This window comes from Pseudorca crassidens, chromosome 10, assembly GCF_039906515.1.
Source record: "Pseudorca crassidens isolate mPseCra1 chromosome 10, mPseCra1.hap1, whole genome shotgun sequence".
Classification (NCBI taxonomy): Eukaryota; Metazoa; Chordata; class Mammalia; order Artiodactyla; family Delphinidae; genus Pseudorca; species Pseudorca crassidens.
The window spans coordinates 102,877,894-102,890,308 of NC_090305.1; the positions used below are offsets into that span (position 1 = coordinate 102,877,894).

The following is a 12,415-nucleotide window of genomic DNA, read 5'->3' on the forward strand; positions in this document are numbered from 1 at the left end:
GATACACCCAAGTTCACATAGGAGCAGGTGGCCCGGCTGAGGCATCAGCACGCAAGGCAGGGCTGCAGTGCCCCCTCTCAGCTTTCCTGCCCAATCAGCGGCTCGGAGACTCCAGCCCAATCAGGGGCTAATTGGAGTGGTGGGGCCGGGCCTGCTGGTATGTAAGGCGAGCAGGCAGGTCTGGGGGCCTCACGCCTGGGTAGGGGGCCATCTGCATCTGCCTGTGAAATGGCTCCTGGGAGCCTCGCCTCCAGTGACACCTCCTCAACCTCCACACTGGGGTCGTCCAGGTCATCTGGGTCTGAAAAGCCAGGTAAGCAAAGGGAGCGGCTCCTCCCTCATCCGCGCGAGCCCGTTCCCTGGGTGTCCTAAACCCTTCTTCCCCGACCCTGCTCCTCCTTCTCTCTGTCTGGTCCCTGAACCCACCCCAGGGGCAGAAGAGCTGATGCCAGTGGTAGCGGGGGCCAGGGAAGAGAGCAGAGGGGGGGCCTCCCCAGCTGGAGCCCATTTGCTGTGGGCGAGGGCTGGCAGCCCAGCTGCAGCTGCAGGGCAGCTAGTTGAAGGGGCCGGAGCAATAACGAAGCAAGCGTTCGACGCTTGACTGGGCTTTGGATTTAGGGCTGCGTCCCAATTTTCAATCAACAAACAACGCCTCAAGGATTCTCTGGATATGGGGTCCACTGAGGCAAAGAGACCCATTTCATTCCTTCCAGGTGCTCCCAGTCTGGTAGGCGAGCTTGCCTCATTATAGATGCCATTTGATAATGTGGCGTGTGCTTTAGTGGTGGGGACCCAGAGGGCTGTAGGAGCCCAGAGGAGTCGCCTAACCCCCTCTGGGAGGTCAAGGAAGGCTTCCTAGAGGAGGTGACTCTGAAGGAGGGATAAGCCTCACCCAGGGGAAGGAGGGCTGAGGCAGCGGAAGTGTTCTGAGTACTTGCAAAGACTCCTCTGGAGGAAGTGAGGGGTCCCATCTGCCTGGGAAGCACAGGGAGAGTTGCTCAGTTTGGCTGGGGTCCAAATCTCGGTGATGTTTAGGCCTTGAAGGATGAATGAAAGCTGCTTGGGTGGCCACGGCCGCCCAGGCCTAGGGAACAGCATGGCACAGGCTGTGGCCTGGAGGGGAGAGTGCTGGTGGAGTGCTTGGGAGCTGCGCCGTCTTCCTGCTGGCTGGAGCAGAGTTGGGGGAGACGCGGTGATGGGGGCAGGGGCTGATCAGACTGGGCCTCCAAGGCCAGGTGTGTTGGCCCTTGTACTGAAGGTAATGGAGGAGAGGGTCGGAAAGGGGGAGGAGACTGTGCCCTGGGGATGGAGGCAGAGAAGCCTATGGGGAGCAGGAGGGGTTCCAGGATATTCCCCGGGCGCTTGTTTGGGTGTCTGGGTAGGTATGGGGGTGGGCACATTTGTGGGAGAGAGAAGATGGGGGACAGGTTTTCGGGGACCTGTGAGCTCTGTTCTGGACATCCTGGTATACAGCAGGCATCGAATAACTGGAATGAGAAGCTGAACACAGTTGGAGGGTGGGGGTGGGGGGGAGGAAGGAGAGTTGGGGGTGGCTCCCTGGGACAGGGCATGGTTTGGGGGAGACAGGGCAAGGATTAGAGCTGTCACCCCAGGCTATGCCCCTCCAGAAACCCTCGAACACTGCAGCTGGGAGGGCTCAGACTGCCTTAGGGCCCCTCCCCACCGTGGGAGATGGGGGATGGGGAGAGTGAGACTCTCCTGAGGTCCCGGCTGACCTCAGGTTCTACCAATTAGCAAAACGAATATTCTCAGACACTGGGCTCCTCCTGGCCAGGAAACAAAAGAGGTTGAATTTGATGAAGTCTCTTTACAAGTTTTGCTGAGATCTAGAGTTTTGGGATGGTGGTTTTTTTCTACTTTAAAATGCGGTTTTTAAAAAAAATATGTTTTAGCCATGTGATTCCTTTTTTGAGTCTTCAGTTTTTGCAGATTGGTCAGAAATCAACATTTCTAATCACCATGTTTAAATCAGGTTTCATATTTAAACCACTTTTATGTGCTTTATGGTGACTGACAACTGTCTCTCTCCTCACCCCTGGATCCTACTCTCTTTTGCAACTTAAAAGAAAAACACCAGCTTATTGAGATCCTCAAAAATTCACGTAGCATACAATCCACCTGTTTAAAGTGTACAATGGCTTTTAGCACATTCACAGTTGTGTACCCATCTCCACAGTCAATTTTAGAATATTTTCATCCCTTCTAAATGAAAACCTGTACCCATTAGCTGTCAACTCCCCATCCCTGCCCACCTCCCAGCCCCTGGCAACCACTAATCTACCTTCTGGCTCTGATTTGCCCATTCTGGACATTTCATATAAACTAACTCATACAATATATGACTTTTTGTGACTGGCTGCTTTCACTCTGCATAATGTTTTCAAGGAAGTACTTCATTCCTCCTGTTGCCTGGATGACATTGCATTTTATGGCTATACCACGGTTTGTTTATGCATTCATTAGTTTATGGACTTTTGGGTTGTTTCTACTTTTTGGCTGTTACAAATAATGCTGCTATGAACATTTGTGTACACGTTTAGGTGTGGACCTGTATTTTCTTTTCTCTTGAGTATATACCTAGGAGTGAAATTCTTTTGTTACTTTTTATGATGAAAACTTTCAAGCGGACAGAAAAGTAGACTGAATGGTACAGTGACTCCCAGCTTCCCCACCCACACATATGTTACCAACCAGCTGTTCTTGGCCTCCTTAATCAATAGAAATTGATCAGAGGCCAGATAAGAAATTCAGGCAAGGCTTTACTGGGGCCCCTGCTGCAGCAGCAGGGATTGAGAACAAGTAACAGTTTCCCTTGCTAGCTTGCTCACTCAGGTGGGAGGCAAACTTTTTCCTTCTATGGGGTGAGAGTAGGAGTGTGTCCAGGGATCAGGCCAGAGGGGTGGCCTAGGAGGCTTGCCCACCTCTGTGGTGGTGTTGTGTGCAGGGGGCGTGCCCAGTACCCTGCTTTGGCTCCTGGCTCTTCAGAAGAAAAAGTTGGGCACCTTGGTCTTTTTGCATCTTGTTGTCTATAATTTGCCCCAACTGGGCATGCATGCAGTTATTTTTAGTCCCTTATAGTTTCTTTTTTCTTTAACATCTTTATTGGAGTATAATTGCTTTACAACGGTGTGTTAGTTTCTGCTTTATAACAAAGTGAATCAGTTATACACATGCATAAGTCCCTTAGAGTTTCTTTGTATGTCATTGATCGAGGAGACATTTGTCCAGGGGCAAGCACTGCAGCAAAGTGTCCCAGGTCCCAGCCTGTCTCATTCCCCCCTGAGGGATTCTACACCCCTTATTCTTAAAGGGTAAGGGGCCAAAGGTCTCTCCTTTTGAAACTTCCTGCTAGACGGGGGCCGCAGACCCTAGCCTACCCTAGTGGTGTAGAAGTCCCTCACTGACTATTCCAAGGACCTGTATGGACGTGGGCCACTCTCCCCTGGAATGGGTTGAATTCCTTGAGACATCATGAGTCTTTACTTGAAACTGTTGGAGGCTGGAAGACACAAACTTAACCAGAAGGTTAAACAAACAAGGGCCCTAAAGGAGAAGAACAACAATAGCCATTAAAGGGCCTAGAAAGGGAAGGCACCAGGTTAACTTTGGGAGGGCTTCCTTAACTGTTGACCAGACAGCGGAGGCGATGTGGCCCCTGCCAAAATTGTGAAGCTGCTCTGCCTGGGCATATATTACCTTAATATTAAATTCTACCTGTCCTGTTGCATTGGTCCAGGTGCAGCAGGTTGTATTAATTATCGCACAAACTCTACTTCGTTCTGCCAGAAGGTAATCAAGAGCTAGACGATTGTCAAGAACTACATTAGCCAAAGAAACAAGAGATCTTCAGTCCCGTTAAGGCTTGTCTTGTCTGTTCCATCATATAACCAAGCTGTCTAGTGAGATTTCTCAGTGTTGTTTCATGATAGGTAAAGCCTCCCCACGGAGCTGCCAGCCCAATGGCCAGCCCTGCCCCTGTTAAGATCACTTCTAGTGCTCTCTGGGTTCGCTGATGAGCTGGAGTGGTCCTGTTACCAATAAAACCCCCTCTTATCCCTATAGTCCCTAGAGTGCACTCTCCTATGAAGTGAACATTATCAATGCATTTATATGCTATAGCTTGGTTGGAAAAGGACAGGGGCCTGGCCATAATTCCATAACATCTGATGGTTTGTGTGTCCGCAGAGGAAAAACAAACACTTCTGGGGTGCAGAACTGAATATCTGTCTCACGGTTGTTAAGAGAGGACAGTCCTTGAAGGACATAACTCTTGTTAGTACTTAAAAAATTAGGGGATAGGGCTTCCCTGGTGGCGCAGTGGTTAAGAATCTGCCTGCCAGCGCAGGGGACACGGGTTTGAGCCCTGGTCCTGGAGGATCCCACGTGCCACAGAGCAACTAAGCCTGTGCCAAAACTATGGAGCCCGTAAGCCACAACTACTGAGCCCACATGCTGCTACTGAAGCCCGTGCGCCTAGAGCCCGTGCTCCGCAACAAGAGAAGCCACTGCAATGAGAAGCCCGCGCACCACAACGAAGAGTAGCCCCTGCTCGCTGCAACCAGAGAAAACCTGCGTGCAGCAACGAGGACTCAATGCAGCCAAAAATAAATTAATTTTTAAAAAATTAGCAGACAGCAGACCCTTATGTTGATAATTCAGCACCTAAAGCTCTACAACATTTTTAACAAGATGCTCGTGTATGCTCCTGCTGAGCACAATAGCAAGAATGGAAAATTGGAGTCCAGTCTATCACATCATTTTACTCATCTGCTGATGGTGCCTGTCTTTGAATAGGTATCTCACATTTTCCACTGGCTCACAGGTGTATTGTTCTGTGGGAACCTGCCGGGTTTCTGGAGGTAAAAGCTTCAGTCTGGACAAATGTACCCAACTAGATATCCCTTGCAGTTTGACAGCAGTAGGGGTGGTTAAAATTACTTTATAGGGGCTCTTCCATTTTAGCAATCGTTGGTCTTTGGGGGACCCCTCTTTCCAGTTCTAAGAAGAACCTGGTCCCCGGGGTTTATTTGTGAAGGCCCTGCTCCTTCCTCTGTAGTGTTAGTGGGGGCTGGCAGTGCCTTGTGGGCACAGTCCTGGATTGCCTCCTGAACTTGTCCTAGATTAATAATATATCTCAGGGCCTGGTTCACTTCCTCATCCAGTAGAATGTCAGTAGTAAGAAAAGGCCTCCCATAGGTCATTTCAGATGGGCTAAGCCTCAGACCACTCCTGGGGCTACACGGACCCTGAGGGGTACAGTAGGAAGCGAATTGGTCCAGGGTACATGAGTCTCTTGGCAGAGTTTTGCTAAGGTTTTCTTCAAAGGATGGTTCATTTTCTCTACCTTCCCTGAAGACTAGGGGTGCCAAGAGGTGTGTAGTTTGTAGTCTATCCCTAGGGCCATTGTGAGCCCCTGTGTGATTCTGGCTATAAAACAGGGCCTGTTATCACTGGGGAGGGACTTTGGAAGTCCAAACCGAGGAACTGCTTCTTTTAAAAGGGACCTACAGGCTTCCATAGCCTTTTCAGATTGGATGGGGAAGGCTTCAGCCCATCCTGTGAAAGTATTGACAAACACCATAAGATATTTATATCCTGACCGTGGGGGCATTTGGGTGAAACCTAACTGTCAGTCTTCCCCCTGATATGTCCCTCGGCATTGAATTGGCCTGAGTAATGAAGGGGGGATTGGATGGGCCTGTGGGTTATTATGGGCACATAAATCACAGGCAAGTGTTGCTTGTTTTACTGTTCTTTTAAGCCCCTTCCCTGAAAAAGCCTTTTGCATCAAGTCCCGCAGTGATCCCTCCCATAGTGGGTGGCACCGTGTAAGCTCTTAGTGAGTTTCCATTTTTGGGCCTCAGGAATTAGAACCGTATCCTCCTTTCTCTACCAGCCTGTGCTTCTCTTCTCATAGCCCCGTTTCTCAGCATTTTCCTGTTCCTGTGGGGAATACTGGAGAAGGCTAGGGAGTTCAGGGGGGCCAATCACTGGGGCCATAATTTGCTCAGGCTCTTGCAATTGAGCTGCCTGTTTTGCAGTTTGATCATCTTTGCTGTTCTTTTGACTCACAAGGGATCCATCCCTCTGATGGCCCCTGCAGCTGATTACTGTTACCTGGGTCAGGAGCTGCACTGCTTCTAAAAGAGCCAGAATCAAATCTTTATATTTTATGGGGGAATTTGTAGTGATTAACGTTGCTCTTTCCAAATGGCAGCGTGAGCATGTAGCACATGGAACCCATATTTACAGTCAGTAAAAATATTTAATTTCTTATCCGTCCCTAATTGCAAAGCTCTCATTCATGCAATTAGTTCAGCTTTCTGGGCTGATGTCTGTGGGGGGCAGGGCCTTGGCTTCGATTCCGTTCATCTAGACTAACTGGCATACCCTGCCTTTTGGGTTCCCATTTCTATAAAACTGCTCCTATCAGTAAACTGTTTGACCTCAGGGCTGTCAAGGGGCTCAGCTAGATGAGACCTGCTGGAGCAAGTTTGTTCTATGGTCTCTTTACGCTGATGCACTAAGTCTCCACTCTAGACAGCTGGAAGCAGAGTCGCTGGGTTCAGGGTTTGGCACACCTTTAAGATAATGCCGGGGGCGTCCAATAGGAGGGCCTGATATCTTGTTAACCTTCCTCCAGTCAACCAATGATGTCCTTTGACTTCCAGCACAAATTGTACCTGATGAGGGGTTGACACGCCTAAGTGTTGTCCCAGGGTGGGCTTGGAAGCTCATTTACCAACAGGGATGTGGCCACTACTGCCTGCCGGCAGCTTGACCATCCCAGGGCCACTGAGTCCAACTGCGTTGAGAAGTAAGCCACTGGTCCCTGATCCGGTCCCAGCTTTTGGGTCAGGACTCGTGGTGCTATCCCTGACCTCTCACGAACGTGTAGGGTAAGGGGCTTGTGCGAATTTGGAAGCCCCAGCACTGGTGCTCTACTCACCGCAGTCTTCAGAGTCTCAAAGGCCTGCTGGTGGTCCTTATTCCGTTGAAGGGGTTCCCTTTCTTCTCCCTTTAGACCCTCACATAGGGGTTTTGCTATAAGGCTATAATTTGGAATCCAGATACGACAGAACCTAGCCATCCTGAGAAAGCCTCAGAGTTGCCTTTTTATGGTTGGAGATAGTAATGCATTAACTGCTGTTTTTCAATCTATGGCAAGGGCTGGTGCCCCTGGGGTCAAACCCAGTCCTAAATATTGAAACTGTTGCTGGTTGAAGATACTTTATATCGGTTGAAGATACTTTATATCCCCTTCTTGCCAGAAAATTTAGGACCGTAACAGTATTTTTATCTGAATCTTATTTGGTCTCACTACTTATCAAGAAATCATCAACATATTGTAGCAGAGTTCCCTTCTCAAGGCTCAATTCCCTGGGTTCCCTTGCTAACGTGTTTCCAGAAAGATGGGGGCTGTCCTGAAAACCCTGCGGAAGTACTGTCCGGGTGTATTGGGTAGCCTCCAGGTGTCAGGGTCCCTCCATTCAAAGGCATAAAGGTATGGAGAGTCTGGATTTAGGGGAATACAGAAAAATACATCAGTGAGGTCCAAAACAGAGCAATACTGCGTGCCCCCTGGCACTTGGGTGCGGTGGGTGTATAGCTTTGACACCAGTGGGTGAATAGGGATGACGGCCTCATTCACTGCTCATAAGCCTTGCACAAACCAGTACTCCCTGTTAGGCTTCTGAACGGGGAGGATTGGGGTATTGCAAGGGGGCTGGCAGGGCCTAATGAGTTTGTGTTTTAGGAATTTGATGAGCAGTGGTTGGATTCCTCTCCGGGCTTCAGGCTTTAAAGGATATTGTGCGTTTTTTTTTTCCCCATAATCAAAACTCGATTGAAAAACTGACAGCCAGATAGAAGAATGCTGTTGTATACCTTACAGAATTAAACATAATTACATTATCTTGGTAGATTAACTGGAATTGCTGAACTGATAAGGCTTTCTGCGATAGAACACAAATTCAGGAAGTTGTGTGGAACATTAGTGTTGCTTTCTTCTAAACAAACACCCTTCTGTGGATCTGGCCTTTCCTCCTGTTGGCCGGCGCAACACTGTTGAACAACCTACGTAAAGCACCACTGTCTGAGCACAGCTGAAAACCGTGGTAATCTTGTAGCAACCTGGACATTTTACATCCATAAAATAAGAATTTGTGCTTTGAACCAGCCGTTTCTTTTTTTTTTAATTAATTAATTTTATTTATTTACTTTTGGCTGTGTTGGGTCTTCATTGCTGCGCGTGGGCTTTCTCTAGCTGCAGCGAGCAGGGGCTACTCTTCGTTGTGGTATGTGGGCTTCTCATTTCTCATGGCAGTGGCGTCTCTTGTTGCGGAGCACGGGCTCTAGGCGTGCGGGTTTCAGTAGTTGTGGCTCGCAGGCTCTAGAACTCAGGCTCAGCAGCTGTGGCACGTGGGCTCAGTAGTTGTGGCACACGGGCTCTAAAGCACAGGCTCAGCAGTTGTGGTGCACAGGCTTAGTTGCTCCGCGGCATGTGGGATCTTCCCGGACCAGGGCTGAAACATGTCGCCTGCATTAGCAGGCAGAGTCTTAACCACTGCGCCACCAGGGAAGCCCCGAGCCATTTCTTTTTATGTTTTTTCTTTTCCTTTCCAAGGAAGGATCTTGGAATCGCTAGCCAAAGGCATGTTGATCCTTTCAGAAGCGCAGCCCATGCAGATCTCTAAGGCAACACCCCTAGCGAGCAGCACAAGACCAGGCACGTGGTATCTAAAGGATATTGTCTTTTCCAGGGGTATTTTTCCCCAGGCCTTAACCATATTTTTATTGGGGGAACAAGTTTTGCCCTTCCTGGCACCGAGGTATCTCAAACTGCAGGATCTACCGGTTCTCTAATTTCCTGGGGGATGTCTTGGGGAACATTTTGATGACCAGCAGGTGGGCCATCTGGGGCTACAAATAGATGCATTCTCTGTTTGAATTCTTTACCTCCTTGGATTCCCCTGTCCTAAGAATATACTAGCTCTTAATTTATTTAGCAAATTTCTTCTGAGGAGGGGGACAGGGCATTCTGGCATATACAGAAAGGAGTGAGTAATAATAATGGACCCAATTCCACAGGCAAGGGGAGACCTAAATTGCCTTACCTTTGGCTGCCCATCGACTCCCGTCACAGTACAATCACGGTTGGAGAGAGGGCCAGCTGGCCAAATCGGAACAGAACAGGAGCCTCCAGTGTCTGCAAGAAAGTCAGTTCTCCTACCTGCCACATCAGGGGTGACCTAAGGCTCCCCTGGAGTGATGAGGATGGATCGAGTGGGATCTGGAGCCGGGCAGGCAGGCGCTCCGGCCCCCTCAGTCGGTGTGCAGGAATCTCTTATCCGAGAGATTTGCAAGGAACTGGGGCGGGGCAGGGTTGCCCCTAGGGCATCCCACAGGAGGGCCCTCAGGACATTCCCCCTTCCGGTGCCCCCTTCCAACAAAAGGCACACTGGTTCTGGCCTAGGCAGCTTCTTGGCGGTCTGTCCAGCCTTCTCGGCCCTCCAGGATCCCCTCGAGGTGGTGGATGGATCAGAGCAGCCAAAAGTTGCATTTTCTTTATTAGCCTCTTATTCTTATTGGTCTCCTCCGTTAAGTCTTGGTTGTTACAGACCTTGAAGGCATCCTCTACCAAGATTGACAACGGGGTTTGGGGCCTGGCCTCAAGCTTTTGTAATTTTCTCCTGCTATCAGGAGTAGCGATAAAAGGCATGGCCAACAGTGTCCTCCCTTCTGTGGACTCAGAGTCTGTACTGGTGTCCTTCATGAATGCCTCTGTTGCCCGGCTCGGGAAGACTGCCAGATTTTCGTCTGTTTCCTGTGTAACCTCTCAGACCTTATCATAATTTAAAGGTTTCACCATATACCCTTTCCTTCCTTCTGATAGACAAGTAATATAATGTCTCATCCTAGCTTGGCCTGCACAATCTCCACAGTCCCAGTGGGGGTCATGTTCTAGGATTGCATCCCCACCCACCTGATAAATTTGGTGGTGTGGATTGGTGGCCACCAGGCCATCTGCGCGTCCCCTGGCCTTTCTCAGTATGCGCTCCTTTTAATCCAGGGTGCGACAGTGGGCCAGAATAACCATGATGTCCTGCCAGGTGAGAGAGAATGTCAACCCCAGCCTGATAAATTCGTCCCTAAACTTGTCAGAGTTCTCTGAGAACCTGCCAAACCTCTCCTTACAGATTCACAATGGAAAAGGCCACAGGGGTCAGAACTTGAGGGCCTAGAGGTGGGAGTATTCCCACAGGGGATTTTTGGACATAGAATAAAGTGAGAGTAGTTACTCCTTAAGCTAAGGTGAAAGAAAGATTTCAAAAGTAAATACAGGAATTCACACGATCTTTTGTCACAAGCAGCACTCCAGGACAATTTTGTTCTCCTAGAGAGAGAAACCAAATCCAGTCTTGCATCAGCCTCCTCTTAATAAAATCCATTTTCCTAATTAAATTTGACCCAACCTTAGAAAGTCCTGACCACATACAAAATTCTTTTTCCAATGATCCTTTTCTGCAAACCTTCTGCAACTTTGTGTAGCCATATCATCCTGTCCCTTATTCTTTCCATTCAGAAATAACCAGCCCTAGCACAAAAATCACTTTTTCCTTTTAATAAAATATATTTCTGTTCCTCATATCTTTTTTTTTAATTAATTTATTTTTTGGCTGCGTTAGGTATTCGTTGCTGCACATTGGCTTTCTCTAGTTGCGGCGAGCGGGGGCTACTCTTCATTGCAGTGCATGGGCTTCTAATTGCAGTGGCTTCTTTTGTTGCGGAGCACGGGCTCTAGGCACGCAGGCTTCAGTAGTTGTGGCATGCGGGCTCAGTAGTTGTGGCTCGTGGGCTCTAGAGTGCAGCCTCAATAGTTACGGCGCACGGGCTTAGTTGTTCCGCGGCATGTGGGATCTTCCCGGACCAGGGCTTGAACCCGTGTCCCCTGCATTGCCAGGCGGATTCTTTTTTTTTTTTTTTTTTAAGTCTGGCAAGGATTTATTAGGAAGCTTATTAGTCACAGTGAATAAAAATCCATGAACAGAAGAACTGAGATCTCCAAATTGGCAACTGGGCTTACAACACTAGTTAGAAGCTAATAAATATTAAGGATGTCCCAAGAGGAATCTTATCTAAGTCCCAATCTTACCCTGACTACCCCAACAAACACAGAAACGATGCCCATGCTCTCCTCAGACTGCTTACCTGGTTAGCAGGAAAAAAGAACTTCTTCTCAAGCTATTACGCATTATCAAGAAACTCTTGCTCTTCTAACTATAACCATGGGGCACTAGCGCACGACAGACAACTCCAAGCTGGGCAGCTTGACAAGAATGGTGACAGGTGACAGGGAGAAGGAGCACGCAGGGACAAGGACTTCTAGCTCGACACCCTCCTGGTGGTTAACACGTGGCAGGCGGATTCTTAACCACTGTGCCACCAAGGAAGCCACCCTCATACCTTCTTTTCTGAAAACACACATCCTACTTTCCTTAAGCAACCATGAACTGTCTTTTACATTAGCATTCCTTGATTGGAATATCTCATAACATCTAGAAACATGTATCTTCCCAAAACACAATTTCTTTCCTTAATGTGGTGCAAGACATGTGTCTAATAAACCCAAACATCTTTAGTTTCCCTCTCACAAGAAGACAAAAGTAGGTAAATACAGACCTGTTTAGCCATTGATGTTCCAGTATTTCATCTCATTTGAAATGGCCTGGATACTCGATGGACTCCTATCATTTGCCTTAATTTAGTTTTAAGTTACCAAAATTTGGAGGGACTATTGTAGATGGAAGTTTCCAAAACATAATTATTCCCATAGAGTTTATCAAAAAGTTTATCATAGTTAAATTTACTTAAAGGTTTAATCACATCAGGTCATTCTCCTTGATGACAGATTTTAAAACAGGAACAATATGTACTTACTGACTTTCAGTAACCCTAGGTACAAATGAAATATTATAATTAATGTTGATGACTCTAAAGACAGGTCTGTATCAATTAAACTGACAAGCTTAAGTTAGACAAGTTAATTTCTACAGAATCAGAGATCTCATAGTTTTCCCTCTTGAAATTAAAAAGGCCTCTTTTTTTCCCTCAGACTAGGGGACTACAGATGGATCAGGTAATTCTTGGAGCTCAGGCCGAATAGTTACATTGCAAAGGCAAAGGAGAGAAATGCAAGCCCCTCTCTTTTTTTTTTTTTTTTTGTTGTTGTTCTTTAAAATCCCACCAAGTAACCCACGACTGGAGTTTCAGGCGATGTGGCTGTGTGTGTTTGTACTTCAAGGCTTAAATGCTCCACTGTGCTTTGGCAGAGACTTGCAAGAGCAGTTGGACAGACAAGACTACATAATACAAAGACACCAGTGACAAAAAC

General features: G+C 47.9%; 1 protein-coding gene across 1 annotated transcript; it reads right to left on the reverse strand.

Annotated features, from left to right (window-relative positions):
• Nucleotides 1-7,860: 7,860 nt before the first annotated feature.
• LOC137233149 (small ribosomal subunit protein eS27-like) lies at nucleotides 7,861-8,211 on the reverse strand. The gene has a single exon (XM_067755881.1). The coding sequence runs from the start codon at nucleotides 8,171-8,173 to the stop codon at nucleotides 8,015-8,017; it is 159 nt and encodes a 52-aa protein (XP_067611982.1). The 5' UTR covers nucleotides 8,174-8,211; the 3' UTR covers nucleotides 7,861-8,014.
• Nucleotides 8,212-12,415: the final 4,204 nt, after the last annotated feature.